Source organism: Corticium candelabrum, chromosome 18, assembly GCF_963422355.1.
Source record: "Corticium candelabrum chromosome 18, ooCorCand1.1, whole genome shotgun sequence".
NCBI classification, from domain to species: Eukaryota; Metazoa; Porifera; class Homoscleromorpha; order Homosclerophorida; family Plakinidae; genus Corticium; species Corticium candelabrum.
In genome coordinates, this window is record NC_085102.1 from 989,247 (window position 1) to 1,016,897 (window position 27,651).

At 40.3% G+C, this 27,651-nt stretch overlaps 1 protein-coding gene across 1 annotated transcript in view; it reads right to left on the bottom strand.

The window, feature by feature from the left end:
* The window catches only part of LOC134194330 (uncharacterized), a 54,724-nt gene that overhangs the window by 8,524 nt on the left and 18,549 nt on the right, over nt 1-27,651 (bottom strand). Inside the window, exons 11-27 of the mRNA XM_062663257.1 lie at nt 24,741-24,859; nt 24,647-24,687; nt 21,394-21,561; nt 20,698-20,776; nt 20,560-20,638; nt 20,452-20,497; nt 18,945-19,119; nt 17,583-17,724; nt 16,607-16,703; nt 16,265-16,549; nt 15,643-15,708; nt 15,508-15,580; nt 10,408-10,486; nt 10,182-10,353; nt 9,289-9,373; nt 8,128-8,230; nt 5,578-5,767 (exon numbers count right to left, since the gene is read on the bottom strand). Of these exons, the coding sequence (XP_062519241.1) occupies nt 5,578-5,767; nt 8,128-8,230; nt 9,289-9,373; nt 10,182-10,353; nt 10,408-10,486; nt 15,508-15,580; nt 15,643-15,708; nt 16,265-16,549; nt 16,607-16,703; nt 17,583-17,724; nt 18,945-19,119; nt 20,452-20,497; nt 20,560-20,638; nt 20,698-20,776; nt 21,394-21,561; nt 24,647-24,687; nt 24,741-24,859 (1,999 nt within the window). The remainder of the gene's footprint in view (nt 1-5,577; nt 5,768-8,127; nt 8,231-9,288; nt 9,374-10,181; nt 10,354-10,407; nt 10,487-15,507; nt 15,581-15,642; nt 15,709-16,264; nt 16,550-16,606; nt 16,704-17,582; nt 17,725-18,944; nt 19,120-20,451; nt 20,498-20,559; nt 20,639-20,697; nt 20,777-21,393; nt 21,562-24,646; nt 24,688-24,740; nt 24,860-27,651) is intronic.

The following is a 27,651-nucleotide window of genomic DNA, read 5'->3' on the forward strand; positions in this document are numbered from 1 at the left end:
GAAAAATGGGAATGTTCGACTAACTGCTGTGGGAGAGGTTGTATGAAGAATAGTAGCAAAAGCTATATTGTCCCAGTATAAAGCAATTTTTCAAGTTATTGATCTCCAATTCAACATGGTGTGGGTGTGACTGGTGGAGCAGAAATGCTAACTCATTGGGCTCAGCTTGCCCTAGAAGCCAACCAACATGTTGGGCACAACCGAAAAGTGACATATCTAATGCCCTTTACCCTGTTAGCAGAGCACATCTTATTCGTGAAGCAGAGGTGTCTTTCCCAGAAGTATTGCCTCATGTCATGCCAATGTATGCCAAGACAAGTGGTCTTATATATCAGATGGGAGTTGAACTGTTTGTCATTATATATACTATATTTCTTAGAATAGTGGCCACCCTCAAACAAAAACCGCTCTCGTTTAGAAGAAGAGAGTTGTTGAAAATAGAAGCCACCCTCGAACTGAGGCTGCACTGGTCTGCAAAGTCCACTAACATATCACATGGTTTTGATGCTTCACGTCAATCTCATCCTATTACGTGCACACGTCTATCAATAATATTATATTCTAACAGCAATTCATCAATCTCGTCAGTTTATGTCGCTTCTCCCTAGTCAGTACTTGCAGTTTCCCCATCTTGCAGTTCTGGTGGCTGTTGCATTTCAGTTCTTGTCTGAGTGCCAGTCACAATCCCTTTCTTGATGCATCTGCAAGATCCAAAGTTGTGATTCCACAAGTAGCACAAGAGCAGACTATAATGTCTGCAGACAATTCGGCCCATGTCTCCTTCTACCCAGTCTACTATAGCACATTTACTTGGGGCTCGAGGGTTTGCAGAAGCAGTAATGTCATCTGGGCTTTGTTTCGTTTGCAGCCACCTATCATACCTTTCACGGCATGCTGCTTTGAAAAGTCGACTCCAAGAGACCATGGTATGCTGCTTTGAAAGATTGATTCCAAGAGACGTCAGCAGGCTGTACCAATTTGATGCACATACCTTGTATGCATGCCATTGTGGTTTGCGCCTTCCTAACTGCTTCTCTCACTCTAGGTGTCAATTGACACCTGTTCCTATCCCAGACCAGGAAACGCTCATGAAATGCCAATGAGCCCCATACGTTGTGAACCCATTTCACAGTACTGTCGACTTGCATCCATCCGTTGTGTTGGTTGAATGTAGGCTCCTCTCATGTTTTTAGTTCCTGAGGTATTCTTTACTCTTACACACAATAAGGGGCAGAAAGCTTCTGGCCATCTGCCATTGTGGCAAGACACGCGGTAATTCTTGTCTTCTCATGACCTGCTGTCGGAACAGGAACGTGTCTCGCACTTCTAGCCTCAACAGTTGACTCCCCAGGCATAGTGGCCCAAATGGCTGTTTCGTGAATGTTTCCAGTGTCAAAAGAACGTAGATTCAATCGTTTTTGCTGTCTTTACAAAATAAAACAAAGTTGCCAACTTTTTGTCCGATCTCGGGTGGCAGCTGCTACCCGGTAGTAGTTCATGTACGAATGACAAAGTCATGCCTTTCAAGAACTTATCCACCCAGCCTCAGCTTCCCTTAAATGTGGGATTATTGAACATTCATTGACACGTTGAATAATAGCATTACGAGTGACTCAATGGTAATTCTCTCGCTGGTAGACAATCCAGAGTCCCAGCTCCTCTTCTGCTTGGCTGTGGTCTGGTTTCCTGCCTCCTCCAGAGAGTCGTTTCTTCTTGGACGGATTTTGTGCACGTGTGAGACCTTCTTCTTTCTTCATCCATTTGCGAATACCGTATCAGATGAAACATTGGTGGGAATTTATATTGGCGGTTTGCTAACACATTGATGGACAAAGCATACTGGTGGGTTATATTTTGGCGATCGGACAGCGCTGTTTGATAGCTAATATATATCTTACCATAAGTGGTCATGGAGGAGTTTGTGATTGACAGCTGTGTTCATGGATCACATTTCCCTAACTTACTGGTCTCCAACTACTGCCTAGTGAAAAGAACTGCTGTGTCAGTGAAAAGAACAGGACTGCGTGAACACAACAGTCCAGCTTCATCCATAGCCTCACGGCCCCATTCATAGGCACAACAGACGGCAAGCAGGGATTACCTACCATCTTGTGGCCTCATCGCGTACCACCATTGTCATATGATGTCTGATCCACGTGGGTAATGATGCCAACATATCCGGTGGCCAAATTAATGGCACATTTTATATTGGCTGTAGCTGAAAAATCCGCCAATCCGCCAAAATAAATTTCCCACCAACATTTCATCTTATAAGGTACATCATTTGTCAATACCGAGCTGATGTAAAGCAGGGCGGATTCCTATTGCGCGTACAGAGGCATACTGCTGTCGCCCAGATACTACTTTCCACTTGTTTCTCAGTGCATGTGCATCTAGAATGTAGATAACATAATAGTCGTGGCATTTACAGCTAAACCTGCTGTGGTTGGCACCTTCAAAAGTGTCCAGTTATGTCAATAGAAAGAAATGTGACATACCAACGTGTCACGGTGTGAAGTAGAGACTTAAAAATAGAGGTCACCCTTGAATACAAGCCATCCTCGTTTAGAGGCCACAGTTATGTAACCTTGTTAAAAATTGAGGCCACGGCCACTATTCAAAGAAATACAGTACATCTAAAGAAAGGGTGCATTACAGTGAGGAGTACAACAATTTGTAGCTGGTCAGACAAAAGTTGAGTCAAATCATAGTTTGGTCAAAGATTCAACAAAAGTGTTGGACATCCTAATTGGTCAAACAATCAATTGTTAATTAATAGCCAACCTACAGCAATAAAACTAGGAAACCGGAACATCCAAAAGTCAATGTCTGGTCAATATAGTATTGGGGCAATGCTAACATTCAGAGTTGGTGGTTTTGACTTCATGGTGTAGCAATTAACATTTTGCTTTTCTACATCCAAAATAGTCTGTTTTGGGCAACCCAGTGCCACAAGTGGTTTTCATTTTCTGGTTCTGAAGAAAGTGCATATTTTCGTCATATTCGCTACTGTTTAGAAATTTAAATCATGACAGTTACACTGGTATATACCATCTGACCTTTGCATCAACTGAGTCTTTCACTCATCATGCACAGCACAATTACTGGTTTGACAAGTAGTTTGAATCTGCATTGTGGTTTGCATGGTTTAGGTTGATCACACATACAATGAAGTAGCAACTAATTGCATGCCTAGTGTTCCTTTTCAAAACAGTTACCTCATCAGCATGTGATATCATTTATCTGTGGCCATTATCACAGCTAAGAGCAGCCATTTCCATCGTACTGGTATCAAGCACTATCGTCGCCTTTTAGAGCTCTGTATCAAGCTAGATCTGCAAATGTTCCTACATGGCACCAAATGCGCTATACTAAATGAGAACAGAACAGAAATGTATGCATTTCTGGTATGCAGAGTATGGGTTCGCCGTGATAAAGACTTTATCTCGGTGCCATTTGTTCAATTCGTTTGCTCAGACAGAATGTCCGGCCCACAAAATTTCACTCGGACAAAATGAGGTTTTGATCGGTCAAATGTCTGATGACCAACCGTTATATTCTTCCCTGCATCAGGGAGATCCCTTAGGCCCTGCACTTTATGCTCTTGCAATACATCCACTCTCCTTTAAAGTGCAATAGCATCACAGCAATGTTCAAGCATTAGATTACCATGATGACATTGTCATGCTAGGTAAACCTGATGCCACCATCAAGGCTGCTTTGGCTTTAAAGTCATCTTTGTCAACTATTTGGCTGTCCAGTTGTGATCAGAAGTGCAAACTCTACACACCCAATGTAGTAGACACCAATTGTTGTCACTTTCACATCACCAACTATGGAACTACAGTTTTAGGAACACATGTCGGTAAGTCCTACCTATGTTAAATCAAAGTGTGAGAAACATCCTTGTCAGCAAATTTATTGTGTTCAGCACTGACAAGTCTAAATCATCCACAGTCTGAATGCTTTTTTTCACCATTGCCATGTCCCTGGACTTAATTATCTGGCTAGATCAGTTCCCCAAGTAACATTTCAATCAGCCGCAGAATTGCATAACACAATAACAAAAAAGAAACATCTTGAACATCATGGGAGTTTCATCACTACACAAATTGACATGGAATACGTAACACTGATCAGTGACGCTCAGATAGACACAAGGGTGATTCAAATTTAAGACTGTTATTCAGACCAAAGGACTCACCAGAATGACTGACTAGTCAGAACTTACCAGTATATTCTCGATTATCCGACCCCCTTTGGGCAATCCATAAAGTAGGGGTCGGACATAACCTGAATTTCAGCCATACCCAATGAGTTCAGGCCTTGCAGAATAGATCGGCAAGCTGAGCAATTGTGTGGATCTTCTATAAATAAGTTTGATGATTTTAAGTCTTTCTGAACTATATCAACCCACCATAGTCGAGTACTGTGTGCTTGATGTTTATGATCAAGAGGTCTACTCCGTAGAAGCTGTTTTTGAGGACGGTTGTTTGACATTCTTACAATGTGTCCCAACAACTGAAGTTGTTGTTGTCTTTGAAGTTTCAATTCTATGGGATCTTCTCTTGCTGTGGCCAGATTTTCTTTGTTGGTTATTTTATGCCATTTAGACACTCAAAGAATCGTCCTAGTACATCTCAAGTGAAATGTGTTTAGCTTGCCAATGTTTGCTTGGGCCATGGGCCAAGTCTCACAGCCATGCAACAACACCAGCAGAACAATATAGTTTGAAAATTTTCAATTTGATGGCTCTAGAAAAATTTCTATGGAAAACACTCGTTTCTGCCAACAACTGAATGATATACTGGCTTTAACAATTCTATTTGTAAGTTCCTCACAACATCCTCCAGACTTGTGAACGACACTACCTAGATAACAAAACTTATCAACATTCTGTCAGTGATAGCATCAATGGAAATGTGAGCTTGCTCGTTGCCCATACTAAGAACTTTAGTAGGTTTTCAATGTGAGCTTGCTTGTTGCCCCACTCAATACAAGCTTTATGCAAAACATCTAGAGATTGTTTGAGAGAACAAGAAGATCTTGCAATAACAACTAAATCATCTGCATACATTCCTTCTCCAATCTCAGTATGACCTTTTGGCACGAGATGAATAATTCATGTATAAATTGCTTTCAGTCTTGATTCAATCTCAATGCCACCTGACCTCTATCAACCAAGGAAAGAACTTCGCAAATTATCTTGTCCATGTAGATGTTAAATAAAACTGGAGATAAGCAACAACCTTGCCTGACACCTTTGTAGTTACTCTAAATCTATCTGACTTTCAACCTTTAGTCCTCACGACGCATCCTGTATCACTATATATGCCAATAATCAACACACACACACACACACACACACACACACACACACACACACACACACACACACACACACACACACACACACACACACACACACACACACACACACACACTCACACACACAAACACAGGACATAAAAAGCTATGCATAAACAGACCCATCACACTAAACTAATAGCTACTAACAGTTACACAGAAATAATAAACGATGATCAAACACACATACCATACAAAGAAATAGCTTACTATATCCTTGGCTCGAACTGAAAACTCATAAAAGCCATCCGTCAACTTTGAGTAAGAAGTATTGCCTTGATAACCGTAAACAAAGTCACAAGCTGTATACGAACAAGGAGTGGTTGTTAGTTTTCCTCCAGCAGCACAGCGACGTTCAAGATTTCGGCCAAAAACAATTTTGTCAAGTTTGCATTCAAACCTACAAAATCCAACATGATTAGCCACAAATATTTCATAAACAATCATAAGAAAGATTCTATATTCAGTAAATAATCATTAATACAACACATTCAAAACAATCAATAATCTATTGTTAATAATTCCCAAGCTCTTACACCTTGAAGTTAATGCCATGGTAATTAACCAGCCAAGCTAATAATAGAATTCATGATCTTTTCTCATTTGGTAATAATCTTTGCAGTGTGGGTTGCTGCATTGTCGTCTTGCAGAAATACTGGGTTTTCATTACACTTTCGTGTATTTGCTAGAAAAAGAAAATGCTTACTGAGACTACCCATATCTCTGTTCTGTTACTCCTCCACTGAAACAAGAGGCCCAGTGCTGTCATTAATGATTGCTTTCTAGATCATCCATGATGTCTGTTGTTGGACAGTTACCACTGTGCGCATGGGCAGCCATTAAAGCTTACACTGCTGCCGTGGCCGTCAATCGACACCTAAATAGCCAGTTTTGCAGTAGTTTTGGCTATTGACCTTTGCGCATGCGCAATATATGAACAGCATTTAAAGGGCTAACTAGCGATCGAAACTGATTTTTGCCAGGACACTTGAACATATGTTATGTATAATAGCTACAACACAAAAGCTACCTCACTTGAGATCAGCTCAAGTGCACTTGTCTGGCTGTGACCCTGCACCTTTAAGCATTGCCTAAAACATTTCTGTCCAATTGAGGTCAATATTCTAAACCAGCCAAGCTAATAGTAGAATTCATGATCTTCTCTCATTTGGTAATAATCTTTGCAGTGTGGGTTGCTGCATTGTCATCTTGCAGAAATGCTGGGTTTTCATTACACTTTTGTGTATTTGCTAGAAAAAGAAAATGCTTACTGAGACTACCCATATCTCTGTTCTGTTACTCCTCCACTGAAACAAGAGGCCCAGTGCTGTCATTAATGATTGCTTTCTAGATCATCCATGATGTCTGTCGTTGGACAGTTACCACTGTGTGCATGGGCAGCCATTAAAGCTTACACTGCTGCCGTGGCCGTCAATCGACACCTAAATAACCAGTTTTGCAGTAGTTTTGGCTATTGACCTTTGCGCATGCGCAATATATGAACAGCATTTAAAGGGCTAACTAGCGATCGAAACTGATGTTTTTGCCAGGACACTTGAACATATGTTATGTATAATAGCTACGACACAAAAGCTACCTCACTTGAGATCGGCTCAAGTGCACTTGTCTGGCTGTGACCCTGCACCTTCAATTACCATGGCATTACTTTAACAAAACTTAGCAACATAACTCCATGTTCATCCAACAAGGAGGAATGAATAGCAACATAACTCCATGTTCATCCAACAAGGAGGAATGAATAGCAACATAACTCCATGTTCATCCAACAAGGAGGAATGAATTAGAGTTAACTACGACTGAAACTAGTTTGAAACATATTGTCATCTTATAAAAACAGATTGCATTATTCAAACAAAGGAGTGTTCTTCCAATTTTAGAACGGCATATTTGATATGCATACATTCCTATTCACTGTTGCTGTTAAGTACAAGGTAAGAACAAACCTTGGAGCCGTAATTGACACCTACCAAGCTGTTAGGCAACCCACTGTATGTGTATATCAATACCAGACGGTTGGTGACAAATGAAATATTGTTCTTTATATGCCGAGACTGTGCCGAGACTGTGCCGAGACTGTGAATCATGAAATCTTGAAGACATCATGGTAAGTTTTTGTTAATACACCATATTTGTATTGCTTGTTGCTATGTACACTCTATCAAGAAAGTAGTGCCAATAAAACATGTGTTTCAAAAATTAGTAACCAGAACCATATTTCTTACAGCTGGAAAGGGGCTAGCCAGCTAATAAAACTTTGCTGGCTATTACAATTTTCCCTTTACTTGTCAATGGCAAATTGAGCAATAATGAGATTAGAAAGCTATGTACTGGTATGTAGCTAGTGTGGTGTCACTGGTAGCTGTTGAGTTAGCAAATGGTACAAAACCAAAAATTCCTAATATAGCTTTGAAGAGAGTTGTAAAAAGCGTTTGAATATATAATAAATTGTTTTAGAAATCCTGGAAATTAGTACTAAAAAATAACTAATATCAGTAGGATAGGTAGTTTTATCTCAGCATCTATTCTTTGATATGAGCTTTGAATTGGTCTGTCTTCTGCTGGTAAACCCAATATTGTTTTAATTAACAATATCTTTTCTATCTATTCAAGACAAAGAACGTTTCCCAAGACAGCAAAAGCAGTCAACTCTTTATATAAAAAGAAATCTATTGTTTTCAGTACACCATTTATAACATTACCATAAAATAACTCTTACCAATGACCAAATAAACTACTTACCGTTGAACAGTGTCCTCATCAGAAAAAAACTCAAAGGTTATATTCGTTTCTTGAGTAAACTCAGGATATGTACCTCTTAGAGCTGTTTTTGGTGGTGACACATCTAGAAATTTCATGCAAGAGTACAATAACAATAAAAGTACACAACTTTCTATACTGCGCCTGTTCAAGTAATCTCCCTTATTCCGTGTTTCACGTATAACATGAAGTTTGAAATCATGAGCTAATAATGGCCAACAGTAATTGGCCAATTAACTGCACATGCATCTGAAATTGACAAATTAACATTCAATGCTTCCATCACTTCATCACTTCATCAAGCACACTAAAACAACAAAACTGTCAACTCTTCAGTTGGTCACTGTTCGGTTTTGACAAAAGTAAACAAATCATCAATTTGGTCAACTCCTGTTACAAAAGCCTTAAGCTGAATTTACAATATGCCAATGCTTGACCGTCATGTCGCATCGTCTTGCATGGGAGTGGCACATGTCACGTCACACATGTTGTACCATTCACAATATGATTTCAGCACGCACTAGACGAGGCTGCATGAATTCTTGAACTGACCAATCGTGCTTCGATTTTCTACTGGCAGAACTCTGCTTAACCCAGTTTGCTCAAAAGCTATTTCGATGCGTTTTCCCTTGCATGCGAATTTGTACACCTTACAGCTGATCATCCACAAGCAAGGACAGCTCTCTACACAATCTATAGACCGCTCAATGTCAAGTACAGTGCCGGAATCAATAATCGTCGCTCAAGGAAGCCACATGTGCATTTTAGTTGGCTGTGATTGGTCCAAATCAAGGTGATACTTCCAACACAACGTGCTCAGTTTCCGGTTTGACGCTCAAGTAGAACTCACTTTTATTTAGCCGCTTCACGTCCCTTCGTGTCACGTCGTGTCAAGCCATTTACAGTTTGAATTTAGTACAACGCAACGCAGATGACGCGACGCTCAAGCGTTCGCATATTGTAAATTCAGCTCTAGAGAGTGACTACAGGCTTCAGGAAATAAAGACTGGCAAATGACCAGGCTATCAAGAGAAAAATCAATTAGCACTAATACGAATGCAAAAGACATGACCAAAGTCTGGCTTAAGGCTTACAACCTTGGGAGTCACCCGATCAAGTACGCTATAAACATCAACATCTCACCCACTGTCCAATCATATCTCTTCTCAGGAGAAACATTATTCCAAAAGTCAACCACAGCATACTTGAAGACATAGTGACCATCAAACTATAAGTTAGAAAAACAAGAATAGAAACATTGGCAAACACTGGACATGCTACATATCAGTTAAAGTGATGATTTCTGAAGTTAAAATGAGTTATTGCCAGAAAAATAAAAACAAAATTGCTTAGCAGTCCAACTAAGACTCATCCATTGCCAGGGCTGCCCAAGTTTGAAATAGTTGGCACTGGAAATTCAGCACTAAAACGCACTTGGAGGTGTGCATACTTTGACTCAATGGGACACTGCCGTGCATACTGGTGAAATGCATGTGTATGGCTGGTAAAGTATGTAAAGTATGTATGACTGCCACTGTATGCATCTCAGGTCCAGAGTCACCAGACCTACTCTGCTTGGCCAGTAGAAGGCAACCGTTCTTTGATTGACATATTGAATACCTTATACAGTGCATGATAGTCGATAATGGACTTGCCAAAGCATTTTACAATCTTGGCACTGCTCTAGCGCTGCAAAAATTAGCTTGGCACTACATGCAGCAACAAAGCGCCCGATAGGCACCACTGCATTGCAGTCCAATTAAGACTCATCCAAAGTATGTGTTACAAAGTCTGGTACACAGATAGTCGGTACATCACAAACCAAGTTGATCATCCAAGTAGCCTTCCACAGAGGCAAGTACTGTAGATGTGCATGTGAGTGATCAAACAAACAAAGTAATCAAAACAAGCAAAAAGGCTACAGGATTACCATTACTGTATAATACTTTGATGGTGAAAATTCAGACCAACCAACAAAGAGAAACACCAACACACAGACAAACAACTTGTAATAAAGTCAAAAGACGATAACTGACCTTCCCCTCAACTGCATTTACATATGTTGAAATATCAAATGATATTTCTTGGAAGCCAGGAATCTCTTTTGTTTGCTGATTCTGATCAATGGGAATGCACTGCCATAACTTTTCCACCAATGAATCAAGTCGTCGAATTGAACATCTAGCACCAGCACGTGGAAAAGGAATGCTAAACCACAAACATTTTTATTTAAGCCATATCATACAAGTTTTAATTATTTACTTGACAGTAAATTTGGTGCTCAAACTGTTAACCACATTGGCAGGACCACTAACAATCTGTGATGAAGGACCAGTGCCAGCTAAACACAACGTTAGCACAAAGTCAAAATTGACAACTGTATATCGAACTGCCTAAGTAAACTGTTACAAACTAGATGCAAAATAAAATAATGATACAAGGTACAAGGTACAGTACACCCCTCAATTATCCGGTCTTCTCCCAAGACAAGTTAGAAGTCCAGATAATCGATTGTCAAGATAATCAAAAGTTGATAAATATCAACTAATTTTCCTCCACTGTACAAGGCCACACTCTTCTTTCCACACTTACTGTACATTCATGTCACGAGAAGAGTTATCAACACCTGCCTATTTATTACATTATTACATTCTCTGTTGTGTATTCGCTCATTTGTGAGAGGCTGTCAATACAGCGTATTAGTTCGAAGTGAAATATATTATAGTTTCTTTATCCAGGAATGCATTATCCGAGAACGCAAAAATCTGGCGGATAATCAAGGGTGTGCTGTAGTCAAATACTTTTTTCCTCAAATAGAACATCATGCTTGAATAACACAACATGTTCAAATAGTATGTCACCCTAGGGTCTGGCCACAAAAATAGAATGTCATGCTCCAATAGAATGCCACCCTTTGCATGCATTCACACAGTAGACACACGTCTCAAGCCAGGTGCCAGAATTCTTGTCTCTTTATTATGGCAGAGCATCATCGTTGAGGTCTTAAAAGACAAAGATACTACAGTTTACAGTACAGTTTACACACCTTATTACTTACCGGTAGCATCAACTGACTACTTAATCAATGCACAGTAGATATTTGTCCAAATCTAATCAATACCAGTAAGGTACTGTTTTATGGGTACACTAATAAATACATCACTACTAAGTCCTCCACCCTAGGGGCAGTAGCAATCTAGCTTTGTGCGTTTACACTACAACACATGCGTCCTATTGCTATACGTACGCCAGGTTAATTAAACTCTGACTGCACCTGGAGCATCTTGTACTCTATTACACCAGTTGAGAATTATAGAATGTCGTACAGTGAATGGCGGGCGCACGTCACATCCGCATACTCGGTTAGTTGCAAGAAACTCCAGTGCATCTCATTTCAGAATGCCAAAGTCTCATTTCTGGCCGTCGGAAGCAGTCTAGGTGAAATCCGACTCAACGGTTTGTCTCGGACGGTCAAACTCGAACCGGACGCCATGTTTTGTGACAATCCAAGACCGGTGTCGTGTTGATCAATGCGTTACAGAGAGACAACATGTGGACATCCAGACAGACGGAAGCGGGGGTTGGCGTATGTATGGGATTGTTGTCCCAGAAAAAATGATTAATTAAAACATAGAATGCCATGCTCCAATACGTCTCTTTGGAGCTCCTTCCAAACATTATAACGTCATAGCATTCTCTTTAAGGAAATACAGTAGTAAACAAATGCACGCAAAAAAGTGGATTAAACGCAAAGTGACACAATAGCAATGAGGAAATTGAAAAAAGAGTCATGAAAGAATTCGACATATAGGAAGTGAACAAGAGGACAGACAAAAAATTCTGTCCTCAAAGCTTTTAAATACTGGCACTCATGAAGTCTTAACTCAGTAATCACAAAAATTGCTACCAGTGTCATACAAGGTATATGAAAGTGAAAACAAAATTTGAGTTATTAGCTACATTTCATAAGCAGGCAATTTAGATTAGAAAAGGATGTGACAAGGTAACATAACTTTCTCTATTGGATGTCTAAGCATCCTGGGTATATACGGGAATGCACAAACACACAATAAGGCATCAATCGCTCCATCAGTACAAACTACTGCCTGGGCTAAAAGCCATTGTACATGGCTTGTGCATGCCACATCAGGCTAATGATCTCGATTATAATGCATCCCTATCCCACATTTTTAAAGGAGTTCTTCACCGATTGACGCAAGCACAGTAGACGGTGACGTACATTATGGTCTTGGGCTGCAGACCAAACGCTTGGTGTGTTGCGCGGCGCATTGTTTTGGTCTTACTTTCCAAGGCCAGCTACTAGAGTACACGAGAGAAGTATCTAAACATTTCAGGCGACTCTGACAGTGAAAGAGAACAAGCTAAAAATAGCAACTCAATCGTTCATACGTTGTAGACTCCACATGGACTGTCTTGAACAACTTGCAATCACTTGGTCCTTCGTTCTTTCCTCCGTGTTTCTTTCTACGCATAGAGGCCATACTACAGTACAAAATTGCTTGTGTGATGCAAAAACCCACAGAAACACAGGGCCGTAGCCGGCAGTTTGGAAGTGGTCCGGTTGAAAATTAGCAAGCACGCAGACGTGCATGCGCAGACACAGACACAAAAGATAATTTTTCTCGTGTTTTACATAGTAATGTAGTGATGCAATGTTTCAGCATCCTCGATGTCGTATTGAAAGGCAGCCAGGTATAAAACCATGCATTGGGTCTGTGCAGAGTACAAAGCAGCACAGGATTAATTCTTAGACTCCCAGGACGGTCTCGTAGGAAACAATAAGTTCATAGGGTGATGAGGCATTACAGGGAGGCGACAGAAGCAACACCATCTGGTTCCACTTACTATCTGCTATTCTAAAACCAGAATGAACAGGTCTACAAGCTGTATGTGTTCTGATCTGCAGGGCTGCAGTGACTTGATATGAGGCTGTCTCAAAGTGATTAAAAACTTATTTAATCAGCTATGCCCTATGCGGAAGTTGCTGGGAATGGTCTGTCGGTGAAAGTACAAATATTGAAAAGTGGTCAGCTCAAACTGAACTAACTGGACCAACGGACCGGCAGCTACGTCCCTGTCAATGTGTGTCGCTGCGCATAATCACATGACACCAAATGCCTTCTTTCTACAGCCAAAACATCGCCGTATGTGTGATTTTCACCATCAATTGAAGTTGAGTCAGTGATGCAAAAGCATGTTTTACTTTCGCTTCAGCAACTATCACAGTCTTTACTTCAAAAACCGCCTCGTACGTTTTTGTTTTCTAACCTTATCATAATGCTCAGCTATCAAGTTTGGTCTGAGATGTAGTGTCAAACTTCCAACCTTGATGTGTGACTAGAATAGCGGTTGAGGATGAAGTCAGAGTTGCACAGACCGGTGAAATGCTCTTTCAATATGGCCCTGCATACATATGTTTGTACCATTGCTGATATGTCAGACAAGAAAGGCAATCATCAGATGTTACGATGAAAAGAGTCCAGCCACATAAACATGCATAGGCTATAAAACCCCTAAAAATAAACCTAATAAAACAATGCAGACAAAAGTGAGTTGATCAATGTCATTAAATTTCAAACTTGGTCTGTATGCAGAGTATATGCTGATTCAACTAGCATTTTAAGCATTTTTAGTGTTACACACACAAAATGAACAAATGGATAAGTGATAACCCCTTCAGTCCACCAATGATAGCTTCCCCCATCCCAAGAACAAGGCATCCGTGCAGTAAGCAAAGTCTAATGGGTCTAAGTTGACTTAACTCCTGAAACTCGGCCAGAATTATCCAGGAGCACTGACCATGATGCAACACTAGCCTCGCCCCAGACGTAGTGTGGATTGCAGCCGCAGATGTGCTGCCATCACCACTACGTCTGGTCCAGTACCGCCTTACTGGGCGGGAGTAAGTATGTAATCAAATTCTTCAGCGCGTGTCATACTAATGATCTTAGCTAAAAACTGAGCTTTCGATTGGACTTTGACGTTGTTCTAGCCTCTGTACTTGTCGATATTGCAATTTTAGGCCGCTGTCAAGCGTTAGTAAGAGATTACAGCTACATTAGAGAGCGTAGCAGTGAAATGGCAGATCAGAAATGGCACTTGCAGTGCATCATACGCCTTTGAATGCGTACACAGGTTCTCAGTTAAAGCTGCAATGCGTCATATGTCTCTACTTCAATGCATTGGACTGCTGCCTACTTACTGCACGCTAATTAGCAAAGATCCCACGCGACAGTTGTTTCCTGTAATGTACTACGCCGACAAAGTACACTTGTAGCTGACACTAATCATGTCGGACATGATTAGCGCTGACCGCAAGGGGCAGTACCGAATCAGACGTAGTGGTGATGGTAGCGCATCCGAGGCTGCAATCCACATTGAGTCTGGGGCAAGGCTAATGCAACATAATGCAACACATTGGGTGTAGGCATCACGTCCCACCTTTATCTGTATGTTGCAGGTCTTATTACTGCCAAAGCTAATAGTTTGTCCACCACCCCCTGTCAAAGACTATGTACTCCTTTGTACTCCTGAGTTGAAAAAACAACTGCAAGTGAATTCATTTGCCCAAGAAAATTACAGTAGTGACCATCATTGTGAATTAAACTACGACCTGCAAGTCCAAGATAACACCTGCTTCCCACAAGTCGTGTAGCACCAACCAACCATGTGACTGCCACCTCACACACACACACACACACACACACACACACACACACACACACACACACACACACACAACAAAAATGGACAAATGTCAAGCCCTCCACGTCATTCGACGTCGACCTTAAGGTCAGTTGCGAAGATATATAGCTCCCCCTGCCTCTAGAGACAGGGCCTCCATGCGCTGCTTGGAGGCTTAGAGCCAGCGCTACAATCCACCTGGAGCTTGGCCAAAGTCATCCAAATGCACTGACTATGGCACAACTCTGGGACTGGACACCAAGGCCCACAAGTACCCGTCTGCTGCATGATGTTACTTGCATGATGCCAAGCCAGCGGTCATGTCCACCCCAGTCAATGACCAGGTACTCATGTATACACCTGAGTCGAGAGAAGCAATTGTATGTAAGTTTCTTGCTTAAGGAAGTTATGCCATAGCTCGACATCACCGTGACTTGAACCTGCAACTCTACAAGGTCTCGAATGTTTTCATTCTCCAAATGCACTCTCTAACCAAATTAGCTACAGCACACCCACACCCACACACACACACACACACACACACACACACACACACACACACACATGCACACACGCATACACACACACACACACACACACACACACACACACACACACACACACACACACACGCACACACACACACACACAACTTACCTATGCCAAATACATATCCATTTCCATTTTCAGAAACAGCTGCAGTATTGCCAAAATAATCAAATGCTACTACCTAAAGTCACACACATTCACCCAACTCAATAAAACACTAAAACTCAAAACATCACTGGTTACCTTCACTCTGAATAATCCACTGTAGTTTGTAAAAAGATAGGGTGGTTGGCAGTCTTCAACTGTGACCTAAACAGACTCCAATAAAACTTATCATCGTGGCAATCTCCAAGCTACACATAATGTTGTGATACCAAATTACAGCAAATTAACACAGACAAAAGCTGTCAGCAGTGTTCGAAACAGTCATCGTCAAGTTGTCATTTGACGACTAACTGAGTTCAACCAATTATTCCAGCAAGGTTGCCATCCTGACAACTAACGTCACTCAATGAATTTTGTTTTTATGCCGTACAGTATAATAGTGAAATTACTCAGGTCAAACTAAGGGTGACCACCTCTGAATCCCAAAATTTCATTTACTTGCCAGAACAATTAGTATCATTATTTGATATTTATGATATACATATATGTAAAAGCCATGAACTCCTTGACAACTAAAAATTTTGTGAGATTGCCAAGGTTACAACTAAGTCTGCCATAAGATTTTGAACACTGTGTCAGACATATTGTCTGAAAACGAGCAAACAAAACAACAAATTCTAGACAATAAACTTGATTGACAGACATATAGAAAGAAGATAAGTTGAAAATAAAAAGTGAATAGTTCAAGTATCTCACTTACATTAAAAAACTTCTTCATTGCTACACTATATTGCTGAATGTGACACTGGTAGGTACTTTCAAGTGCTGCAAAGTCCAAGACTATGCTTGTTTCATTGACCCAGCGAAAGTTCTGATTGGTGATCCCAATGTTCTTATCATTGTCAGCATTACTGAAGTTCAAATTTGGAGGCAAAAGATCAATCTCCCATATCCAGCTTGATTCAGGTCCCGTATTGCCTGCTCGATCAGTAGCACGTGCTTTCAACACGTGAGGTTTATCAATGTAGATAATGCGATTCCCAGACTAATTAAAAACATAATACACACTAATTAATTATTCTGTGAAACATCTGAATACTACCTGATCCTTGAACTGATCAACTGTAAACTGAACATCTCCTTGAGAATTAATGACACCAGCAAAAAAAGGTTGTGCACTACATGGCAACCATATTGAGCTACAAACAAACCATACTGCATAAGAGTAAAATTTTGAATTATGCATTAACTGGGCATTATTAATTAATTAATTAACTTCCTCAAGCCTTATCGTTTGTTACAAGTAACCCTGAAAATGTGCTAGCATTCAAATACTGAAAAACATATCCAAACAATGCATTAATTACATTTCCTGGAAGGTGCATCTACAAATAGATAATTGTCATATGCACTACACGAACACAGGTTTTTGGCATTGTATTTGCCATCCACGTTCATAATCAACAGTGCTCTCACCAAGATTTTGTCCTAACTGGCAACACTAACTGAGTTTTGATAGCATCTATTAACTTTGATATCATATATTATTGTTGAAGTCACTTCCAGCCTGCAGATTTCCCACATTAGGACCGATGCCCAAATACACACTGCCTGTCATGTGTAACCTTAGTCTGTAGGTATTATTTACTAGAACTAACATGTCATCCCTATACCACAGCTCGTTAGATAGCCTAACTAAGCAAAATTCATCTTTGTTGGGATGTGTTACAACATTTGCATCTTCCATAATATCGTGACTGTGGTAGTGCACAGGTGTACTCATGCGAAGACAAGGAATTGGACTCAAAATGGTAATGCTGTGCCAGAGTGCTAAGCTGGACACAGCGTTTACACTGTATCGAAAGAGCAGTAAATTTTGTTAAGTGCTTGTGCTACTGCATGCTGCTTTGAAATCTCACTCCATCCCATGAAACCAACTTGCTTACTGTGGGGTAACCGGCAAAAACTATGCTATTTTGTCTCAAACACTGATCAATACATGCTTTCACGTCAAATAAAATGCACACCATTTGAAGAGTGCACAATAGCATTGTGTTACTGATTTATGAATTTCCTACCCAATCCCTTGGTATCTGTCACTGATGTACTGACATTCAAACGTTGACAAAATTTCTGATGCATTGAGAACAAATGTTGCTGAAAGTTTGTTAGTGTAACGATTCGGATGTGCTGAAAATGATACAGCTGGACCGACGGTGTCTAGAGGAAACAAATAATCAAGCATAAACAATGAACAGAGTAGATTAGTAAGCCATTAGACTACAAACAAATTAGAATAGCAACTCTTACAACCAGCAACTTTTACAAACAGCCACTAAAAACCAGCAACAAAACCAAAAAGACACACAAAGTACACTAACTCATAGACACGTTCAAACAAAAAATATGTGTGCACCAAAACATGTATGGGTGTGCATGCGCACCCGTGCGAGTGCACACACACACACACACACACACACACACACACACACACACACATACACACATGCACACACACAAACAAACACTCACACACACACACACACACACACACACACACACACACACACACACACACACACACACGAACACACACACAAATGGCAAAAAGCAAAAATGGCAAATGGATAAACAGCTGCAATAAACAGTAATGCCCCCAGCCAGATGGCTGGGTTCCTGTGCACCAAGTAGAAGCTATGGGCCGTGCTAAGCAATCTCCTGGAACCTGGCCCGGTGCTTGCAGGAGCACGGACTGCCTGCAGGAGCACCGACTGCAACGCCAACTGTGGTATGGACACCCGAAGTCCCACCCAGACCCCAGTGGCTGATGGACTGTGTCACAGCCGGAGGCCTTTGCCACCCAGTCAAAGACCAGGTACTCATTTATACTCCTGAGTCGAGAAAGGCAAGTGTGTGTAAGTTTCTTGCCCAAGGAAATTATGCCATAGCTCGCCATCACTGTGACTTGAACTTGCAACCCTACAAGGTCCCAGATGTTTCCATTCTCCAAACGCACTCTCTAACCAATTGAGCCACAGCACCACACACACACACACACACACACACACACACACACACACACACACACACACACACACACACACACACACACCACAGCACACACACACACACACACACACACACACACACACCACACACACACCACACACACACACACACACACATACACACACACACACACACACACACACACCACACACCACACCACACACACACACCACACACACACACACACACACACACACACACACGCACACACACACACACACACACGCACACACACACACACACACACACACACACACACAGACAGACACACAGACAGACAGACAGACACACAGACAGACAGACACACACAGTCTGTTATGCACTAACTGGTTTTCTTCTTAAAAATAAGAAACATAACACCAACAACTCACCAACTGTAAAGATGTATGATATATTAGGTGAAATGTTCCCTCCTTGATCAATGGATCGAGCGTAAAAAGTGTACTCATCATCAGGGAGCCCAGAATACACATACGTGTTCACTTCATTTGCTACTGTGCTGATTCGAACTGAACACTTCTCGTAATCTTGCACAGTCACATTGCCCTGCAAATAAATTACATTTTCACATCTGTAAGCTGCAGGCACAAAATCATATTTAATTTGCAGAAGTACTGAGACAACACAACCCAGCCTTGCAAATCAAAAATAATATTTCCTTAAACATATTTTAGTATTATAGTTAATGATGACTTCATTATTTAATTTGACAAAATCTGACAAAAGAATTCTACAGTAATGATTGTCGTAATTATTAGATCTGTTAATTAAGGCAACTAATATGCTACAAATTGTAAGTCGAGTGCATTGCATATGATATGGTTAGTAATTACCCTTCCTGTGTGCATCTGCATGTTACATGATGTGTCTGCTTCTGTGTGGATCAATCGCATAAATTCATGTTGAAATCATGAGTACATGTTCTTTCTTCCTACTTGTGCTTTCAGCCTCCAAGTCAGGATGAGCAGATGTCAGTGCATATAAATTACAAAGCTATAAATTCACAATTATTGTTATTTGGCTGCAAAAGTTACAGTCCAGTAAGCACATAGTTGGATACAAGCAAAACCAAACCATGAATTCGCATAGCAGTAAAAACCAGTTGTAAACCTATTGTGCTCATTGTGTGTTAAGACATTACACAAAGAATGCGTGTAGCCAGTCCATGTAGTCTGAAGCATCATTTCCTGCACTCATGCAAGCATTGGCCAAAACAAAGTAGTTTTCTAATGTAGTCTGCTGCAGCAATACAGAGATTTTGACAAAAGCATTTAAGAAACAGCTTTCATTCCGAAGAGAAAAAACACAACAAGATGAGACTCTATTAGCTTGCCCAATCAGAAATTCCACACCACAAAGTAGAAGAGTGTATTAAAGTCTTGCACTTCATGGGATAAAGCTGCAGCAGCTTCGTAACATGAAATGCTAATTACACTAACATGAGTGTTGTTCAAACATTTCTAGATGTGCTGGCTTAGCAGCTAAAGCAAGAGCAGCCGAAAGAGTTCTTTGTGAGTCCTTACTATTGCGTGATGATTGACAGAAGTACAGATGTAGCTGTGATCAAATTAACAGTTGTGTGTAATTAATAAATAAACACCACAACAGCTGACAAGATAAGGAATTAAGGCTGCCTTCTTAAGATCTAAGAGCTTTCAAAAGGCATTTCAAAACCATTAAACATTTCCTTTGCAGACCTGCTGCAGCTGCAACAAGCAGATTCACTGGCAACAAAGGTGATAGTAAAGTAAAACCAATTAATGTAAGTGACTAGCTTATCCTAGTTCAAATAATTGACTATTTATTAGGATTGACAACTTAACCACCAATATCAATGCTCTGTGGCTAAATCACATTTTGCCTGTTATATGCACTTACAGCATCCAGCCGGCATTCCAGTTCAGCATGAGTCTCGGTTGAGAAACTAGAATTAGCAATTGTCAATTTCCTGATCTTACGTAATGGAAACATAGAAAGCAAACTTACACAAACTTTACAGTTCGACTGTTAGTGTACTTTGGAGGACCCCAGTTTGGAGTGTAATAGATGACTGGTGGCACTAAGTCTAATATAATGTCATTGGTCAATAATTAAATAAGGTGCTTGTAACAGCAGCTCACGCACCAGTTGTCCAACTGTACTTCAGACGAGGAGCAACATTTCCAACATAATCAATGGGTGTTAGATAGAAATCGTGATGACCCTAAACATCAAACACCAACACAGACAAAAGTTAGAATGACAAACTATTTAAATTTTGGCAAAACACAAAAGCTAAACCGATAAATGCACCACATCGACATGCATATTAGCAAAGTTTGACATTGTAGCAATATTACCAACACATGGGACAACAAGATAAAGTGCCTGTTGGCTAGATGTGGAAAGTAACAAAAGTTGATAAATAGGCAATAACCAACTGAACCATACAATACGTACAAACCAAGCCAGTTACCAAGTAGATGTAGATGTTGTATAAGCAGCAAGTAGACCACAAATTTAATGATAGGCTCATGTAAACAGCCACTCTCCTAAACCCTTTAGAAATGAAAGCACGAAGAGGTTGGGCAAATAAGGTACAACTACCAGAAAGAAATGGTAACGCCAAACGCACATGCTGCAAACATGTAAAATGCATACAAAACTTTGTCCATATTGACTTCAAACATAGGAATCTCAATGTAACAAGAAGAATTCAAACAAACCAATGATAAAAACATCACAAAAAGACATAAACTACATCCAAAAGTGCTAAGTAAGTAGTGTACACATAAACATAAAACAACACATCAAGGCAAAAAATTACAACATTTCCCATACATGTGTTAATCCTGTAGCAGTAAAGTTGTATTGTCCATTTCTGTCGTAGTTCAGTCCACAAGGTCTTGCTCCACGTACATCTACTTCACACATAAATGTTGGAGGCTCATCCAGGTAGTTTTCAGTTGTTGACCAAACAAAAAGCTCAGCTACATCGTTATCAATAACCTGCAATAAACAACCAGCTGCAAACAGAACTGTTCTAGTACAAAGTATAACACCCATAAATTCGGTAAGAAACAATTTGCTTAAAAGTATTTATGAATCAGAATGCTTTTCTTGACAACTTTCAAAATTTGATCCAGTTGTCACTAATACTAACCATGCTATAACCGATTGTCATAAATAGTGACTACTACAATGTCGTAGCTAATAATGTAACTGAGACTCAAAAAAAAGTAATCAAGAGCCATTTGACACGTTTAGTGCAATGCCTAGAACATCACGGATCAAAATTCTGCTTCCATCCAATTTACACAAAGTTGTATACCATAATTTATAGCAATAGTGTCCTTCTCATACATCAAACATGTGGGCCATTTTTTGAGAAACCACACTATGGCTTAACATGCACAGTTTGAGCTATATCCCAAACTAGGTGTACAGGTTTATTTCTGCCAAAACTAAGTTTGCATTATTGCTTGATGGTGTTGCTATAAGGTCAATATGCATTACTTTGTTATAAAACCGTTGCAAGAAAGAGAAATTGCTTCTCCATCCAGATATCTCTGCAATGTGCACAAGTTATTCCTTTCTTCTTATGGCTGGCTGCTTCCTTGCAGATTTCATGACTTTTAGAATCTCGGTAGACATTGACTATGAATATAAGCAGATTTATGAAGAATTTGAAGTCTGTGACTAGGACTTTGGCAGTCTTGTGAAGTGATTTAGATAGAGTAATGACGCAAGTGATTCAGATAGCACTGAATGACCCAAACAAGTTGTGTATAAGCAAAAAGAGTCCATTCAAGGATCAACGGAACAATACTGTTGAACACTGATATGATACCTAGGCAGCATCATCTCAGATAATGCACGACTGGATCAAGAAATCACATATAGAGTAAGCAGAGCTAGTGCTGCATTTGGCAGGCTACAGAAGAGGCTGTAGAAAAATAGGCATGTTTCTATACGTGTCAAATGTAAGGTATACCAAGCTATAATACTTTCTTCCCTACTGTACGGAGTTGAAAACCAGAACAGTCTATAAAGCTCAAGTAGACAAATTACATGCGTATATAATGAAACACCTGCTTTAAATCAAGATTCAAAGATACTGCAAAATGAATAAGAAGTGGAAAGGAATTGATCACAACAGACGGCAAACTCAAGCGAAAACTGACAAGTATGGAGAGAGCTTACCAAGCCATACCAATGCCATGAGCAGTCATAGTTGTGTCAACTGACTGCATGATGATGATGATGATGATGATGATGATGATGACAATGATGATGATGGTGATGATGATGATGATGCTGCTGTTGCTGATGATGATGATGATGATGACTAGTATTGTGTAGCCAAGGCCGTCGTCAACCACAATGATGATGATGACTAGTATCGTGCAGCCAAGGCCATTCTCAACCACAACCCTCAAGTTTTGAGCTGCTCATTTTTATTTCAAGCAGCATGATGCCTTTGTAATAATATACAGTAGTTCGGAGGTTTTGCGGACTGAACCAAGTGCTATGACAATTTTGATATACTACTGTATGTAATTGACCTCTGTCAAACAACTTTAAATCTAGTTTACATTATAGAGTACAATAATACTCTGTCTGTAGGGTTTGCTCATGATTATGGAATGGCATGTAGCCGGATTTTAGGAAAACTCTTGAAACAAGGGTAAATCATTTCTAAAAACAGCCTAATGAAACAGGTAAAACTCGACACGCACATGCACATGCACATACACACACGCACATGCACCCTTGACATTTACACATTACATTCGACCAGATGATACTCTGTCCACACCCTCCTTTCATGTGGTGTCATAGTACCTCAACTGCTGCATGATGTTCAAGCTGTAAATTTTCCCAACAAGCAAATAAGTCTGTTTCTAAGCTTAATGTAGAGGGAAAGCCAAAAATAAACTTAAGTTGAAGGAGTAGATCTTATGAAGACAAATCGATCGGTATGAGTTACTCTGTTATCTTCGCTTTCGTAAACAAGAATGAGCAATGTTTCTGTGATGTGCGACGCCCATGCGCCCGCTCTCCGCTTCCTGGTCGACTAAGCTCTGCCCACTGTGATAAAATCTGCCTTCTTGCTGTCTGTGAAGCTGTTTTTCTGTCAGACATTCAAACAGAATTCCTCATTACTACAGCTTACCTAGAGAACGCACTTTTGCTTGAGTATTAGCTTATTTTTGTTCTTTTAATATCCAAAGAGAAACGTTCAGTGCACCGTGCTGTCTGGCATGTGCAACAGAGGACATTCTTATTTCACATCTGACATTGTAATCTTCTACCAATCAGCGGCAAAAGATAGTGAGCAGATAGGATGTGAAAACAGGAATGTCCTCTGTAGCACACACTAGATGACATGTTGAACGTTTCATCTCGGATATTAAAAGAACAAAGATAAACAAATACACAAGCAAAAGCACGTTCTCTAGGTAAGCCATAGTAATGAGAAATACTCCTATAAAGTCTGACGGAAAACAGCTCTACCCACACCATTTTACTTACAGAGGAACCACTAACAGCAAAGAGCCAGATCTTCATAATATCTTTGCATTCACATTCGGCATTCTCAATATATCTGTAGCATTCGTCCGTAAACGCATTGATTCGTTTGCAGTGGGTGGGGCTTAATCAACCAGGAAGTGGGAAGTGGGCATATGGACATTGCACATCTCCGAAACATCGCTTGTTCTCGTTTACGAAAGCAAAGAAAACAAAGTAACTCATACCAATCGATTTGTCTTTGTAAGATCTACTCCGACTCGTACAAGATAAGCTTATTCTTGTTGGACCTCCCCTCTATAGACCTTGTTTTTTACATCTGATAAGAATACTCTTAATTATCAAAGTATAGGATGCAAATTCCTGAAACATATTACGTGCTAATTAAACAGGCATATGACTACTGTACTTAGTTCCCCACAATGTTAGTCTAAATTTTACTACATTCGTACATAAATGACTAACACAGCTCTGTTTCTCTCTACAAGCTCTATTCATTTTCCAAAGTGCTACACCACTATCTTGCGTGCAACATAAATAGAAACTAAACACTACATCTTACATCAGGTCTTGTTTGCCAAAGCACTGTTACATCAATGCGATCTGTCAAGAAAAACCATATTCAGATGTATAAAAGTACAGATAAAAGAACTCACCAATTTCCCAAGTAAACGACGTTGCTGCACCTCTGTTTCCAGCATCATCGACTGGACGAACATAAAAAGTGTGAACCTCTCTCTTGCCTTTGTCAACAACATCAGTAACAGCGTGGGGACTAAACAAAGCAACAAAGCAGAGTATCTAGCTAGGCAATACAAAACAGAAACTTTATTTTGGCTTAATTTATTATCGTGGCAAAATGCCTACATTGCTGTCAAAAGCAATTACTAGACAATTTCGTTTGAAAGTACAAATGAATAACAACATCTACTGTTCTTATTGACAACTGAAATCGATGCACTCAAGCCTGAATGCACTGATCGAGCAGCGTTAGGACCTGCAGTGCACCTTATTTCATATAAAATGTGCAAAAGTGAGATTTCCAACAAAGGTCAAAGCAACTTTAAAACCATACACAACAATTGGACAAAGATAAAATTCACAAATTTATTATTCTATTAAATTAAGACAAAAATGGCACAAGCACTACACACTTTTAGATATTTCAACACTCTTCAACAAAAAATTATCTACTATCCACCCACTCCCATAACTTTCATGGTAAACACATGTATGAAATACATGTATAGTTCAATGCTATGGTCGGAACAAGACTCTGGCCGTCAACAAGTTTGCACTATAGGTTCTCACTCACAAGTCTGGTGTCATTCATTGGACAAATACAGACACGCAGCAGCGTAATCAATGGACCAGGAAACTTCTCTCTATGCACAGTGTCCACCATCCTGCTGCAGATGTTGACGGGCTGTACGCTCCGTGCACTGACGGTGGTCAAGGACTACAACAGATCGAGTCAGCGTATCAGGCTTGTATTGTGAAGAACTGTTCATGCAAATGGTACAAGGCTGTGATGCTAAGAGGTCATCTCATTCGATCTGACTCATGGTCAGTCGTTGTCTGCACAGTTGCAGAGAAATCTGGCTAGAAACAAGTCGCAAAACCTGCAAGGAAGTGAGACCATCAAGTGCGACGGTGTCTTCAAGCAAGCGCCTCAGACGGTTGTGAAACATTTCAACATGTACAGCAGTTCTCTTCATGTACAGTGCTAGGGCAGGAAGCATATGCATGGTCAGTATCATCGTCTTACTGAGAAACCACCCGTGGCCATAAACATACAGATGGCTAAAGTGATCAAATCTTCCTGCTGCAACAGAGAGACTGGCTGTTGCTGCTCAAGACTCTTCAAACTTGGTATTATGAGTGCAACATTATGCATCAGGGTGTCGGTCCAACTTGCCATTTGTGCAGTGCACACCTGGAGACAGTTAACACCACATTATGGCAGGCTGTGGAACCTTGGTACTGAAAAACTACACTGATCAACACAAACAGGTGGCAGCTTCCATCATCAACTACAACATTAGTCACCAGATGAGAGTCCAATAAAGAACAGATGGTGACGGCAAAATCGCCAGAAAACATGGTAAGAAGTTTGTAAACTACAGCAACTTGCGAATGAAGGCAAGCCGCATGTGGCTGGAAAGTGGTGTGGGGTGTTGAGCACAGTACACACAAGTATTGCACAGTGGCTGGACATAGTTCCAGGTCATCAACAACCTGCAGCACTTACAGAAAACAGTGCTTCTTTGATCCAGTCGGATTCTGCAATCCTGTCTAGACAGCCATGATGATCTAAGCACCTCTAAGGCAGGGTTTGCTTCTTGTGCTTACAAGAGACCTTACTAACCAGACTGATCTGGCTGAGCATGACATATAATAATATAACAGCCACAAAGCATTTCTGACCCTCATTTTTTCTGGTTTAATTCTTTCTTAGCCTAATTAGTTTGTAGTGTATGCAAAATGCCACATCCTTGGTACACACAATTGTGATGCAGATATTTTTGCGGACTGATTTCATGTTTCTTACATAAGTAGTAACAGGAAATTGTTAGTCCTTTGACCTTCATCTGCTGTACCAAAGCCTTCAAAACTAAATGATTTTTTGCAAGCAGCCACAGATAAAAACCTTGTGTAATTTTGTCAACTCAATGCAAATGACATTCAGGTGTCATGTGCTTGCCCAAACTGAAAAAAATGTGTAAAACACTGGGGTCCGAATGCACAGTAGTTGGGTGTCTGCTGCTAAAGCTATACCTAGCTGTGTTAAAATCACACTGCCCAAGATAGGACCTATAACATACTTTTCAAATTCTCAAATCAGTATACCACACTCTCTATGCCATACACCACCCTCCCTTGTTTGCCAAACATGACAATTCTTTCTCTGACCATATAATTTCGAAGAATACTGCTGTACTCACCCCAAGTATTAACCCACCCCCATAGGTTGGCTGGAATCAAAGGAAAAGTTGGGATGGGATGTTGCTTGATAGACTGACACCTAGAGGTGTTAATTGGCAAAAGATTAATCAATTAATTCAAGTGAGGATAATGACACCACCTGCCAATGCAAAATTGGTTGGCAATTTTTTTACATCAAGAAGCCATTGTGGTGATGCCTAATCTTCTGTTCAACAGTAAATTAACCAAATCTCTTCCACAAGACAAGTAAAGAATAACGGTATTAGCATTCCTACAGGCAGCACAACCCTAGCAAACAGTCACTGTAAAAAGAGCTAATTAGCACTAATTAAAGAGCAAAGACGTGTGAAAATCTTAGCCTACTAAAAGTGAGGATGGGATCTTACTGGAGCCCTGAAACTATACTCAGGCAAGTAAGGTATACTAATTACAAACACTTCCTAAAGTAGATCCTTACAACAACATACAATAAATTTGACAACTATAAATCAATAAATTTTTGTAAATAGAAAAGTTCGTAAACTGCTGCAAACTCTATTTTGTAAGAAATAAATGTTCATACACTTCTTGCCTCATGTGTCATCAACACATGCGTCGGCGTTTGAAGGCTCAATCAAGAGT